Source organism: Cebidichthys violaceus, unplaced genomic scaffold (assembly GCF_023349555.1).
Source record: "Cebidichthys violaceus isolate CVI_PGR_0920_01 unplaced genomic scaffold, fCebVio1.0.p SCAF_8, whole genome shotgun sequence".
NCBI classification, from domain to species: domain Eukaryota; kingdom Metazoa; phylum Chordata; class Actinopteri; order Perciformes; family Stichaeidae; genus Cebidichthys; species Cebidichthys violaceus.
In genome coordinates this window covers 12,401,442-12,414,427 of record NW_027176964.1, presented here as the reverse complement: position 1 = coordinate 12,414,427, position 12,986 = coordinate 12,401,442, and the positions used below count along the sequence as shown (strand labels likewise).

Sequence of the window (12,986 nt, the reverse complement as noted above, 5' to 3'; positions counted from 1 at the left end):
CGAGTCAATTCTTTATTCCTTTTGTTTCATCATGCATGAAAGCTTTGTCAAGATGAAAGCCTTTCCCATAGGTCGGAAAATTGTGTTTATCCAAAACTGTTTTATCATTGTCCTGAGAAAATGGCTTGGTCTCAAAAGCATTGGCTGGAAGCTTTTGGGATAAACTGACGGACATCTCGGTTTGAACTGCTTTGTGGACGAATGGTTTCTGCACAGGTTTCTGGGCAATTGCAGGGAGGGCAAGCTGCTCCCTTTGGACCTTCTTGTCTTCCCACAACTTCAGCAAGCGGCGTTGATTATTTGTCATATCCTTGAGATTTTGCTGCAATGATTGCACTTGATCCTCTAGAAGTGTTTTTGAGGTGACTGTATTAGCCAACTCTGAAGTCAAATCGTCAATGGTCAGACTCAGTTTCCCAGTCTTCTCCACCAGGGAACTGCACTCACTGTCCTTTTCATGCAAGTCATTGATTATGTCCTTTGTGGTCTTTCCACTGAACTTAGGGCTGCTCTCAAGTCCAATCTCGGTACGAAGAGCCTTCACTTGTTTCCTCAGCTCCTTGTTGTCCACAGTCAAGCTCTTCAGTTTCTGTCTCACAGCCTCAGTTGAACGCATCTTCGACTCATACAGTCGGAGTTTCTCTCTGAGAACACTTTCTCTGTGCATGGCATCATCTTTTTCCTTTCTGCATTTCTCCAAAAGTTTCAATGTCTCAAATTTGGACACTTTCTCACCTTTCCCATTTGAAGTGGCCATCCTGTGGCAAGATTTTCTTTTAATAAAGATTTTACTCACAAGTCAAATAGTCCTTGATCATTATGTGGGTAAATCCACCTCACAAGCAGCTACATGTATGCCTAAGACCGAGGCAGGTGGCATTCCTCCAACAGGGTTATCCGTTTGACAGGCAGCTCCTGTGTAACACAAAGCTGGGGCTAGAATGACCATTAATTAGGGCGCCACCAACCCTGTGACACCGTTTCAAGTGACACAATACTTCTTTTTTTTCCTCCCCATTTTGTTAAATAATCTGAGAACTTGTCCTTGTGAATCAATGCTAATATGAAACACAGACTGAACAGAGGTGCTCTGTGTGTAAGGTGCTGACCACACGCTGCGTGTCTGTAGAAACAGGCTTTACATACATAAGTAACATTTTCCACTGCAGGTGATCTGTGCATCCTAACAGTGACACAGTAGATTCTATCAATTGCTCAACCACACGACAGTTAAGATGGATGAGTTGGAAAAACAGTAGCAGGAGCCAAATGTCCACTTTAAAAGTTAAGACGCTCTCTTTGAAATCATCCAAATTAGCTACAATCCCTCCCTTAAATATTTAAAGGGTCCAACTGTTGAAATGTACTGGCAGCCTTTAATGTTCTTTGGAGCTGGGGAAAAAAACACACACACACGTTGCCTACATGTGTGGGAGCTGGGATGATTTAAGGTTGTCCTACCTAAAAACTTAAGAGTTTACTGAAAGAAAAAGTGAACAAAAAAACAGTTTACTGACATCTTAAGCATTTATATGATGGAACTGTCCCGAGTGACTTGATTCTGAATCAGGAAAATGTAAGAAACACCGCAGTGATAAGATTTAGTCTCTTAGTTTGTTTTCAAATTGATTTGAATTGCAGTTGGTGTTCAACTCAGTTGTTACTTGTTTTAAACTTGGAAAACATGTCGACAAAATGATTTAAATGTTTGAAGGAAGACTTAAGACATTTTGGGAAATGGGCTTGTCTACTTTCTTGCTGAGAGTTTGATGAGAGGGTTGATTTCACTCTCATATCTGTCAATTTAATATAAGGCTCCAGCTAAAAGCTAGTAAATTTAGCTGAACATAAAGACTGGAAACAGGGGGAAACTGCTAGCATGGCTCTGTCTGAGGGTAACAACATCCACCTAACAGCACCTCTAAAGGCGAGAACACACCAGAGCAGAGCTGCCATGCAATGTCTTAGGAAAGCTGCGGTGGCCACTCCGAGCCCAGCAAGCTGCAGCCGTTTAGAATGTGGCCAAAATAAAAAGATGGAGATAGTTTAATTTTTAGCGGCAAAGTGCAGCCAGAGAATAATGGCAGCCAACCAGCAAACAGTCCAGGGACTCCTGCGACATGTTAACCTATCTTAAACAGAACTTCTTCCTGTCTGACACGTATAAACACACCTCACGGCTGTAGAAGAACTGAATTATGGTTGCGAGCCCCAGGTAGCCATTGAACACTGTAACACATTGAAAGATAATAAGCATATTTTCCTAAATGTGGAATTATTTCTTTAATGTGTAAAGACAGTATGTGACTTATCTGTTCATAGTTTCATTTGTGCTTGAACATAGGCTGGACTGTAAATCATTGTCATAACACCTTTATTATTGATGGCTTCATTAATAAAGTTGGGTCCCACAAAGACCATTTTTTTTATTTTCTTCCAATGAAACACTCATTGAGAATTTCATAAAGTTGATCAACTAAAAAAAAAAAAAATGTAAATACCGTGGACATCTAGGATGGGTCTTTGGCATTAGTTGTGGGCACTTGCGGTTAAATCAGTTAGAGGAAAATACAATTACTCTATTTGTACACAATAAGTCCAACCCTTAAAAATCTTAACAACACCTATACTTGTTGTGCTGTTCATACAGAATATTTTTTACACAAACGTATACTGACATGTTCCCATGAACTGAATATAAAATAAAATGCATATACAAAATGCCTTCGATGTGACCAACATTACTGCACGGACTGGTAGTCTAAATATTTATACATAAGAACAATAAAGCGGAAAGCTACCATACTGCAGATCGTATGTGCTGTGTAACACCGTACCCCATTCATCTTTAAGGAAATTTAGAACCCATCCCATTAGAAATAACATACTTGGTACCAGTGTTCATTTTCAACGGTTATGCAGTTGTACAGAGAACGCACACTGGGTTTTAAAGGTCTTGAGCCAGAACGTCCGAGTGAAGGTGAAATCCAGACGGCCCATGACGTCATCACCACAGCAACCCAATTCTCTCTAATAAGGCAACCGGAGAACCTGCAATTTAAGAAAAAGAATAACATTTGCTTTGGGAAGAAGAAAACGTGTAAAGGAAGTCCGGTGTCAGATGGTCTGTTCTAGCAGGTGATGGAAAAAAAAAACACACGCTCGAGCTAAAGCCCTTAAAATAGGCCAATGTAACAATGTAGAGCTGCTACAAGTGAATGCAAATGTAAAGTGGCCAAGAGAAAGTACAGGGTGGAGGAATATGACTTGTATCAGGTGAGTAGTGTATTTGTACAATGGGATCATGGCTTAAAAAGCTCCTGGGTTGGTTACCTTTAGTAAAAGAAAGGCTTTCATGTCGGAGAGGGTGCTTCGGTCCCATTTGTTACAGCAGAAATACCAGCTGGTAGTGCTTGTTCTGGTTTGCTGAAGAAATAGGCCTAAAAAAAGAAAAAAGAAAAAATAAAGGAAAGGAAAGGACAGTAAAACAACCCGGCAAAGAAACAATTACAGTATTAAGAGAAACTCCTGATCCATCAAGAACTAAAGTCAGTTTGTCTGTTAGTAAGAGTGAATACGGTGAATACAGCGTTCTTGCCATCTTGATCAACCTTCAGACCATCAGGCTTACTTTGTAGACTAATTACATTTAATGCGACCAGATATACGATACCTCTGTGCACCTGACAGGAAAGCACTAACAGGCCGTTCTCACACCAGTTAGCCAATGCAGTCACAGTTTCCAATGAAGAGCGTCTCCCCACAGGGAGTTAACTTGACACTATCAGGTATAGTCATTTCCCAGAAACCCACATGAAGTCTGTGTAGTGTCGGTGATTGACAGACGAGTTGGGTCAAAGCTTGGCCGTGCTACTGAGATCATTGAGGACAAATGAGAGTGGCTCAATGATTGTCGTTATCTACACTAAGATGGACAGGCAGCTTGAATCAACTGGATTAATAAAGATGTGGTTTCCCAAAGCAGGACGACAAATGTTGTATCATATTTCTTCGAACAGATTCGTTTTCCATACCTCCCAAATTTGTAATTAATCCTAACAGTAAAGTTACGTAAAAGCAACATCAAAGAGCACAATTACCTTACAGCCGACGGCAAGCAGGACGTTGAGCACAACAATGGCCGACATGATTGCTATGATAATTTTAGGGTGGTCATCCCTCACTGCAGGCCAGAAAGTCATGGCGAGAACTGAGCCGGAGAGGCAGAGAGCCACCACGATGGTGCACCACCTCAGCCATTCAAATGGGAGAATCCATAGGACCTTATGTAGGAAACAACGGTGCATTATTTAATATGCGTCTCATTTCAAGAGAATTATTAGACACAATGAATGCGCAAAATGTTTTAAGGGGAAATAAGTATTAATCATCTGTCATGATTTGTAGTGAAAGGTAACAATGTTTGCTATATGCAATCATTAAATACAGGGTTCTAATGTCAACATAAAAAGTACATTCTACACTGAATCACATGCTGTGTGCAAAAGATATTAAAGATACAAATATTACATTTTACAGAGGTGAATGTTATAAACACATTGTAGATGAGTCTGGTGATATTCTATATGCTATAATTCTGTTGCCCATCATTATTCATTTTACGTCTTTAATTGGAACCAATGGGCTTGGGGCTGAGTGCCACACACAGAGACTGATATTCTGAAATGAAAATTGTAGGTCTTACCACTGCTGGTATGTAAATCGCAAGGGAATATCCATACACACAGACGATCTCCATGAAGGAGTACGACACCAAGTTCATGATCTTGTTGTTTCTCCACAGCAGGAAACCCCACAGGGCAAGGGGCACAAACCAAGCATAGCTGAAGATTGCTGTCGCAGCTATCGTCACTAGAAAAAACACAGCAGAATTTTAAAAAATAGAGTTATTTAAGCAAAATGTACAGTCTCCTCTTACACTCAACCTGCACAAGTGAGCCATAAATACCAAAGAATAACAGCACTTACCTTTTTGAAACTCTGGGGTGTACTTGTAGTTTGGTTTGCCTAAGTGCACCAGAAAGTTGGAAATGTTTCCACTGATGGCGATAGCAAACACAAGGGTGGTGCAAATCCAGAATGGTCCTGAAAGCACACATAAAGACATTTGAACTTCAGTTTGTGTGCCCATTTGGTTTCTTTAAAACGGCATTCGCTACAAATATTACAAAATGTAAACTACAGAACAGGGACACACTTTTTTCTTATTTTCACAACCAGAAAATGCCTGACAACCTCTTATTAGGACACGCGTGCTAAACGGTTTGTGTGCGTACCATACAGATCAGGATTTCTACGAAGGTAGAGATGAATGAAATTCTTTCCAGGCCATGGCAGCATTGATCCAAAGATTCTTTCCCTTACCTGAAAGAAATGGTAATAAACATTACACACGTTAAGGTAATCAAAGCTACATTACAAGACAAAATGTAACAACACTTAAAAGTCATTAAAATAAGATAATATAATAATATATTACGTGATGGGTCTCGACGTCAAAAAATCTTTGATAGTACTCAAACGTCCAGAAGGGGACACTTTTCTGTTGCCCAGAGAGAAGCTTCAGTTGGAAAAAAAACAAACATGAAGAAAAGCTAAATTAATCACACAAATATTTGATGCAACAACATTTAATAGCTGACGGAAATGCGTGAAAAAAAAGGTGCCAGTGATGATGATGATAGACTTTATTTCAGACTCAGGGTCCAGTGTTGTGCAGACCTCTGTCTTGTCATCACTGGCCAGTGGGTCCTCCTCATCACCATCAGCAGAGAAAGCAGCAGCTTTTCTCGGCTTCTCAGGTTTCATTTCGTCATCTTCAATACTAATGGTGGTTGCATCTCTGTTGGCTTCCAACAGATTGCCAGCTTCTTCAAATTCTAATTCCATAGGATGGATAAATGGAGAACGTTAAGCCACAAATTAGATTTTTTTTTAATAGGTGAACTACATTATTTTCTACCAATCAGTGCAGCACAGGGAGAGTAATGAGAGAGGTGTGTTTACAGATGCCATACAGACTGGGAAAGAGCACAGCAAACTGAAGCTAAACATCAATGTAGCAGCTTAATTCCTTAATCAAACAAATAGATTGTGGAGGACATTTACCTTGAAATTGGAATGGGTCATTTGTCGACGCCATTTACACGGATTCACTCTCCGTGGTGTTGCCTCACAGTAACGTATGGGCAAGTTAATGACAACTTACTTTGGGAAAGCTATGGAGGAGAGAAAATAACATTTTAAACTCCTAGGACTAACTATTCCTTCCCCTTATGCTAGTTGTTTAATGACAACGTAGTAAACTAAAAGCAATACAGGAATCAAAGTTAGCTCAAGTTAGCCAAGCCCTTACTTGACAGCTCATCAACAACTAACATTAGCTTAGCTATCTAATGGTACATTAGCTCACGTTAGCTAACTGTCTAGCGTGACTTTAGGACTCAGAGTCGCGTTTGCATTTTAAAATCAGTGCACAGGTTTTGTTATTTTTTTTTAAGACAATGCATGCTTACCAAATAATCTACCAAAATCCTAAAAAATCCTTTCACTTCCGTCAGGTTGGAATCATAGGTTGGAAACAGGCCATACTAGCCAGAGCCGTTTAAACAGAGTCACGTCATCTCCGTTCACTCCATTGACCATTTGTTTACAGCAAAAGTTCCCGGAAGTTAGCAGTATTCTTCTTCTTCTTCTAGTGTTACGGCGGTTGGTATCCAGCTCATTGGTGCATTACCGCCACCTTCTGCTCCGGAGTGTAGATTGAACAATAGACTTTTAATTTATTCCTCAAAACAAAACAACAACAGATGCCACGTTGATCTATATTTAATATATTTATATATTTATATTTCTTACATTAAATGTAAAAAATGTTACAGTTAATGGAACGCCACAATGGAGTGTAATTAGAATTTAGTTGTTTTCAAAAATCATTGATGATGTGTATGATGATGATGGACAAAGTATATGGAGATCTGTATTTGCAGATGATGGGGCACTGAGGAGAATATGTTGTGAAACAGATGCAGGAAACAATCAAAAGAGTGGAAGAGTGGTCATTGGAATGGGGATTTAAAGTTTCTGTTGAGAAAAAGAAAAATGCTTTTCTTTACAATAAGGAGAAGCTGGAAAAGATAGACTCGTTACATGTTTTGGGGGGATGTGGTTTGATGCTAGACTCAGCTGTGTACATATTGATAAATTGGTAAATAAGTGTAAAAGGTTTTAAATGTGATGCGGTGCTTTGTGGGAACAGAGTGGGAGCTGACAGGTCTGCTTACAAAGCTATATCTTTCAAAGCCGACCTGTCAGCTTGATAAGATCAGTTCTGGATTACGGTAGTGTGGCATAAAGGTCGGCGTCTAATCCTTGTTGGGAAAACTGAATGCAACACAAGCACAAGCATTAAGGATATGTGGGGCTTTTAAAACAACATCTGTGGCAGCATTGCAGGTAGAAATAAGGATTCATGTTCAGCATTGATGAGCATTTGATATTTTGCAACTCCAGGAGTAGAGAGGATTAATTGTTTGAAATAATCACTATTCAGAATTCATCAAATGCAGCTGTCTGTTTACTTTGTGTGGGTCCCTGATCTTGTTGGAGTTGATGGGAATGAGAAGGCGGATAAAGCAGCAAAAAGGGCTTTGAAGAGTGAGAGTAATAACATTAATGTGTATAGTCAGGCGGTAAAGTGGGGATTAAGGGACTTATCAAAAAGATATGGCCAAGTGAATGGAATAAAGGGAGAAAAGGAAGATATCTTTTTAAAATAAACCCTTGGTTGGGAATGCAGCATCCGGTGGATGAAACAGGAAAGAGGATTATAACAAGACTAAGAAATGGTCATACTGGTTTTAACAGTTCCCTCCATGTTATATGAAAGCATAATAATGGAAAGTGTGGATTTTGTGGAGAGAAAAAAAATATTTTAGTGTTTTGTCAGAAGTATGATCCACAGAGAGAAGTTTTAAAAGATGGATTTAGAGAGACTGGAGAGGAAAATATCAGTGACAAATGTTGGAAACCTCTTGTAGAGTATTTAGGGTTAATCAGACTAATGAATAGAATTTGAGAAATTAGTTTTATTTGCTTTTGCTTCATTAGTTTCCTTGTGTTTATTTAATATTTGTTTCCCTTTGTTGTGTGAGAGTACAGATCTTTAGTCTTCACACTCCAGGTTAGAGGGTGGCGGTAATGCACCAAAAAGCCTGTGTGTCAACCGACATTTAAAGCAAAAGAAGAAGAAGAAGAAGAAGAAGGAGAAGCATTATTAGTAGAAGAAGTAGAAGTAAACGATGATGTGACTCTCAGACGGCTTTGGTTGCAACAAGTACAACTTATAAAACAGTGCTTAATAACTTTGCGTTGAAAGCGAATTAACATGAGACACGATAACAGCTAAAAAATAAAGAGTCTTTTAAGACTCGGGAGTCCGTTAGGTCTTGGCTTTAGCTCAGTCAACGACCATGGATTAGCTAACTAGCGAGCTAACGTCACCTGGAGTGTTTTGTTTTTAACGCCTCAGTCGTCTAAACGTGCATGACTTAAAAGAGTTGTGTCTTTCTCACAGGGACAGTAAAAAGTGCAAACATTAGTATGGACAACAGCGCCATTTATGTCCGAGAAAGAGGCAGCCTTCGCCGCGTCGGTGACATCGTCCTGGCTCAGCCGAAGCCAGTGTCGTCGTGTAGAAGGACAAACCCGTTTGTGCTGAGGAAAGAGCACTTCATATTCACCTACAACGCAGAGGGCAGTCTGAGGTACACCACCAAGTCTCTCTTTGACATCGCCCTGTTGTTCGTGGCGGACAACATCCACCACGTGGACTCTCTGGTGGGCTTCCCCGAGCAGATAGGGGACAGGCTTTTCGCAGCAGCGGAGGAGAACCGTGTGTTTCTAAACGCAGACGTTTCTCCAAAAGCCCTGCAGCTGTTCGGTGACGCATATGGGGAGATGGTGCTTGGGTCCCTCTGTCTGAGAAACAGGTGAGTTACAGTGCCAACGCCAATGCCTCTCATTGTACTTCCCAGAGACAGCAATATACTCTCTTGTTTCATTTCTGCAGATTTCCACTCTTGCATGAGAGGATGGGTGAAATAAAAACATTTCATAGTTTGAAGTCTTTAGACCTGTTTGGCTGCAGACTGGGCGACGAGCACGAGATATTCCATCACCTAACATCCAGCTCATTGGCCAGGTACTGACTGATTTCGTAGTCCCAAATGATGCGACGTGGAGAATTTTTTTAAGGGCCAATGTTAACTAACACATCTGCCTTTTTCTTCTTCAGCAATCTAATCCAGCTTTTCATTGGCGGTAACGGTCTGTCGGACGCCGGCCTGCAAAGATTGACCGCACCTATCCGGATGCTGAGGAAGGGACTGGACTCCCTTCAGCTACTTGATGTTTCCTGTTAGTAACCAAAAGATGATCTGCTGTCACATTTTAGTGGCACCGCAAATTCCACCACCACCTCCAGATTTAAGAATTTAGAAGTTGACATCCATCGTTACTCTGTTTCTTGTACAGATAACCCTATCTCAGTGAGGGCTCTGAGATACCTCACATGCCTCCCCAAACTTGAAAATCTTGACACATCTGGGACCAGTTTGAAGGTACAAGGGTAATGGTTGTGTGTAACACTTGGCTGCAGCTAGATTGTGACGCTGACGTCTAAAAGCATTTCTTGTCTCCAGCTTGGCGCTGCACTGAAGACAACCATGTGGGACCTGTTGGGGCTCATTCATTCCGAGAAACCGCTGGACACCTTTGATCACTCGAGATGTAAAACAGAAGGTTGGGCAGAGCAGGTAAATGTTTTCAGACACGCATAATAGTAGACGTGTGTTTCTTTAATGCAAGTTTAATTTGGGCTAAATGTTGCAGGTGTAAAGCTGTTTGACGTCTCGTAAATAAATGCATTGTTTCATTTTCAGGTTGTAAACCAGTGGGAAACAAATAGCTCACAAATGCCAAAGCAGAAGAAAATTGATGAATCCAGAACATCAGCACTTCGCTTTTGTAAGATCATTTTTGCATTGCATTCACATTTTTGATATGCTATTTATAAAAGTCAAGATTATGACTATGATTATATCTTAAGTGTTTTTGTTCTCTAGTTGGCAGGCAGAAGTTTGTCAGAGATGTGCTGAATGCTGCACCTTTGGTATGCGAGAGCGAGAAGGAGGCCGAGAGGGAGAGACTGCATTTCTTCAGACCTGCAGCAAACTGTCACGAACCAGAGAAACAGAATCCTCCTGCCAGAAATCACGAAGGGAAGCCTTCCTGGGACAACATCAGGAAAAGGCAGCGTCAGTCAGGAAAGCGTGACGGTTCCCATCGAAGTCCTCCAACAAAACGTTTGTCCTCATCAGCTCTTTCTGCGGAGGACATGGACTTGTTGAACAGCTATTGAGGAATGTCACCATGCAGCATGCCGCAGAGAGCGTGTCGGCTAACCGGTGACATCAAATGAACAATTATTTTCCAAAGATGATTCACGCTGGTGAACTGTAAACAACTTTTCTTGGATACAGGTGGCGTGAATTTTTATGAATAAAGTTGAGTATTATTTATATGTCCACTTCCTTACCTGACATTTTATTGTTTGGAGACTCAATCTAGCTGATTTTTAGCTCAATGCCAACGAGCGAGGTAACCTTATTACCTAATCTTCCTGTTTTATACAGAGACCCTGTACAAGCTTTATGGTCATGTGTTGCATATTTCTAAAGGACTGTTAATAGAATTAATGGCATTGTTGAAACCTCAATGGGCAGTTTTGAAAAAGGTCATATTTTTATTCCACACTTTTTTTTTTCTTGGCAAAACTTGGCACCTATATTACCCACAATGCAACTGGAACACTTCGGGCAGAGATTCAGGTGTATCATGCTTGACTTGACTTGGCAGCTCATGTGGTCTCCCCGCTACAGAGGTCTGGTTTGGCTCAGTTCTCACCCTCCTTTAACCAGCTTTTTCCATTTATGCAATAGTACTCCCCAAGACATGTAAACAGACTGTGTAAAGGCTGTGCAGTTCTGCCACAAATCAAATTACCACACAGCGAACCTGGAGGCTAGGGAGTATACCGAGGCAGAAACACTAAATATAGCACAAGGAGGGTGAGAGAAAGGACGCGTTGCAGTCCGATGCAGCCGTTATGTAAACAAGCCAATAAAAAAACCTTGATAGGCCAGGTAAAATGTAGCTGTATTTACAGATTATATTCATATTCCAAGTCTGGTGGTAAGAGATGTGATGATTCATTACTGCACATGCAATTTTAACAGGAAACAGTATCCTAGTTTCACTTTTTAAAGGGTTCTTAAGTTGTTGCACTGGTTACTTAAATCCTACAGCTTCATTATTGTGTTGAAAATGTGTTTACAGATAAACTCCACGTTATTACAGTATATGATAAAAACAAACTCACACCCATGTCAACAACTTCCCTCCATTGTTTTTAATCCTGATCAATCATGAGAACAAACAGCGAAGCAGGACAGTAGGTGTTACCGTGTACCGTCACTATTAATTGAAATGATAGAATTTTATTGTAAAATCCATCTCCTGTAAATCATTGCAGTAGACCCATGAGAATGTACAAAGAGCATATTAGCACAATCTATATGACAAAATAAAAATGAGGGTTTGGGTTAAAATCACTTCAAGTCACAAACATTTCATTTAACCATTCAATAAAATAAGCACACCAAGAGAGAGCTAATGCACACTTTGAAAAAAAGGAAATCCCAAAACATATTACATGTACTGCCGATTACTTTAATGCCTCAATTATACCAATATACAGAAAAATACCTCTTCATCACTCCAATTTTTAAGAGCGTCAAAAAGGGAGACGAGACATTACATCAGTTATACAAAATCTCCTGCAAGTAGTTGCTCCCGTTTAGCCCAAGAGAAGCCCAAGTCTTGAGCCAGAGGATAAAAATCAACTAAATATTATTCATAAAAAGGAGGAAATCCCTTCTCTGCTACGGCTTTGGCTTCTAGACGTCAGACTGGCTCAGGTTGACTTTGGAAGGGAGCGGCCCGGCCTCTACCTCTGGCCCTTTGGAGGTAATGATCAGCAGGGAGGATGCTGGGTACGGAGTCAGTTTCTGCTCCATTACGTTCTCCCGGTCACCATAGATGCTCAATTTCTGAACGGAAAAGAAGAGGAAACCATTTAAATATTGTTTTGGCTTTGACATTGCCAACATCAATACTACTCAAACAGAACTAACCTCAGCAGGAACATACTGGTCAACAGCAGTTGCCACCGTGGCACAGCAGATCCAGATCAGGACCAGCACAGACAGGACCAGAGTTGTGGTTAGGATCCACCCAGGTAGCCACGGGTTCCTGCAAAGACATACGCTAATATGAGAGACTTGCCCGACTGGTTCTGTTAATGTCATGCTCTACAAATCAAGTCAACAGTTTAACTGCCTTGACAGTGTGGATGAACGCGTTACAGACCTGGAGAGACAGTTGAAGAGGTTGTAGTCATCGTCATAGCTGCGGTCCCGGGTCATATCTCGGTCCCTCTCCTGGATTAAAGTGCGATGGTATTCTTTGTAAACTGGGCTCAATCCGGGAACTTGAAAATGAGAAACTTATTTTACACACACACGCACATGTAATCTTTTTACTTCCTGGTATAAGGCTGGAATCTGTCTGTCTGTCTGTCTGTCTGTTGTCTGTCTGTCTGTCAGTCAGTCAGTCAGTCAGTCATACTCCGTCTCTTCTTCCAGTGTTCTTCTCTAGTATAACCTAACCCTTAGCCCCCCCAAGACTACTCCCACTCCCTCTGAAGCTATAAACCAACTGGTCACAGATACATACTTTCATTTATATATTTATAAAAAATAAAAAAGGGGGCTCAGTCATCTTCTAAAAGAGCAGAGTACTCTATTTTCTGTAAAAAAACTCAATTAAACATTGATAAATAATGC

General features: G+C 40.7%; 4 protein-coding genes across 4 annotated transcripts; 1 reads left to right on the top strand and 3 right to left on the bottom strand.

Annotated features, from left to right (window-relative positions):
- Positions 1-4: 4 nt before the first annotated feature.
- zgc:113691 (uncharacterized protein LOC503529 homolog) lies at positions 5-757 on the bottom strand. Its single transcript, XM_068737870.1, has one exon. It carries the CDS (start codon positions 755-757, stop codon positions 5-7), a length of 753 nt encoding a protein of 250 aa, XP_068593971.1.
- Positions 758-2,356: 1,599 nt separating this feature from the next.
- Positions 2,357-6,658, bottom strand: yipf1 (Yip1 domain family, member 1). Its single transcript, XM_068737565.1, has 10 exons — positions 6,537-6,658; positions 6,130-6,239; positions 5,743-5,900; positions 5,501-5,581; positions 5,298-5,385; positions 4,990-5,106; positions 4,706-4,872; positions 4,101-4,283; positions 3,334-3,440; positions 2,357-3,051 (listed from the first exon to the last, which is right to left on the bottom strand). Exons 2-9 carry the CDS (start codon positions 6,161-6,163, stop codon positions 3,354-3,356), a joined length of 915 nt encoding a protein of 304 aa, XP_068593666.1. The 5' UTR covers positions 6,164-6,239; positions 6,537-6,658; the 3' UTR covers positions 2,357-3,051; positions 3,334-3,353.
- Positions 6,659-8,261: 1,603 nt separating this feature from the next.
- Positions 8,262-10,605, top strand: lrrc42 (leucine rich repeat containing 42). The gene is made up of 8 exons (XM_068737564.1): positions 8,262-8,356; positions 8,597-9,011; positions 9,092-9,223; positions 9,317-9,438; positions 9,556-9,641; positions 9,723-9,836; positions 9,963-10,047; positions 10,146-10,605. Exons 2-8 carry the CDS (start codon positions 8,623-8,625, stop codon positions 10,439-10,441), a joined length of 1,224 nt encoding a protein of 407 aa, XP_068593665.1. The 5' UTR covers positions 8,262-8,356; positions 8,597-8,622; the 3' UTR covers positions 10,442-10,605.
- An 871-nt stretch (positions 10,606-11,476) lies between these two features.
- tmem59 (transmembrane protein 59) lies at positions 11,477-12,939 on the bottom strand. The gene is made up of 3 exons (XM_068737566.1): positions 12,511-12,939; positions 12,276-12,393; positions 11,477-12,191 (listed from the first exon to the last, which is right to left on the bottom strand). The coding sequence occupies exons 1-3, from the start codon at positions 12,564-12,566 to the stop codon at positions 12,039-12,041; spliced, it is 327 nt and encodes a 108-aa protein (XP_068593667.1). The 5' UTR covers positions 12,567-12,939; the 3' UTR covers positions 11,477-12,038.
- Positions 12,940-12,986: the final 47 nt, after the last annotated feature.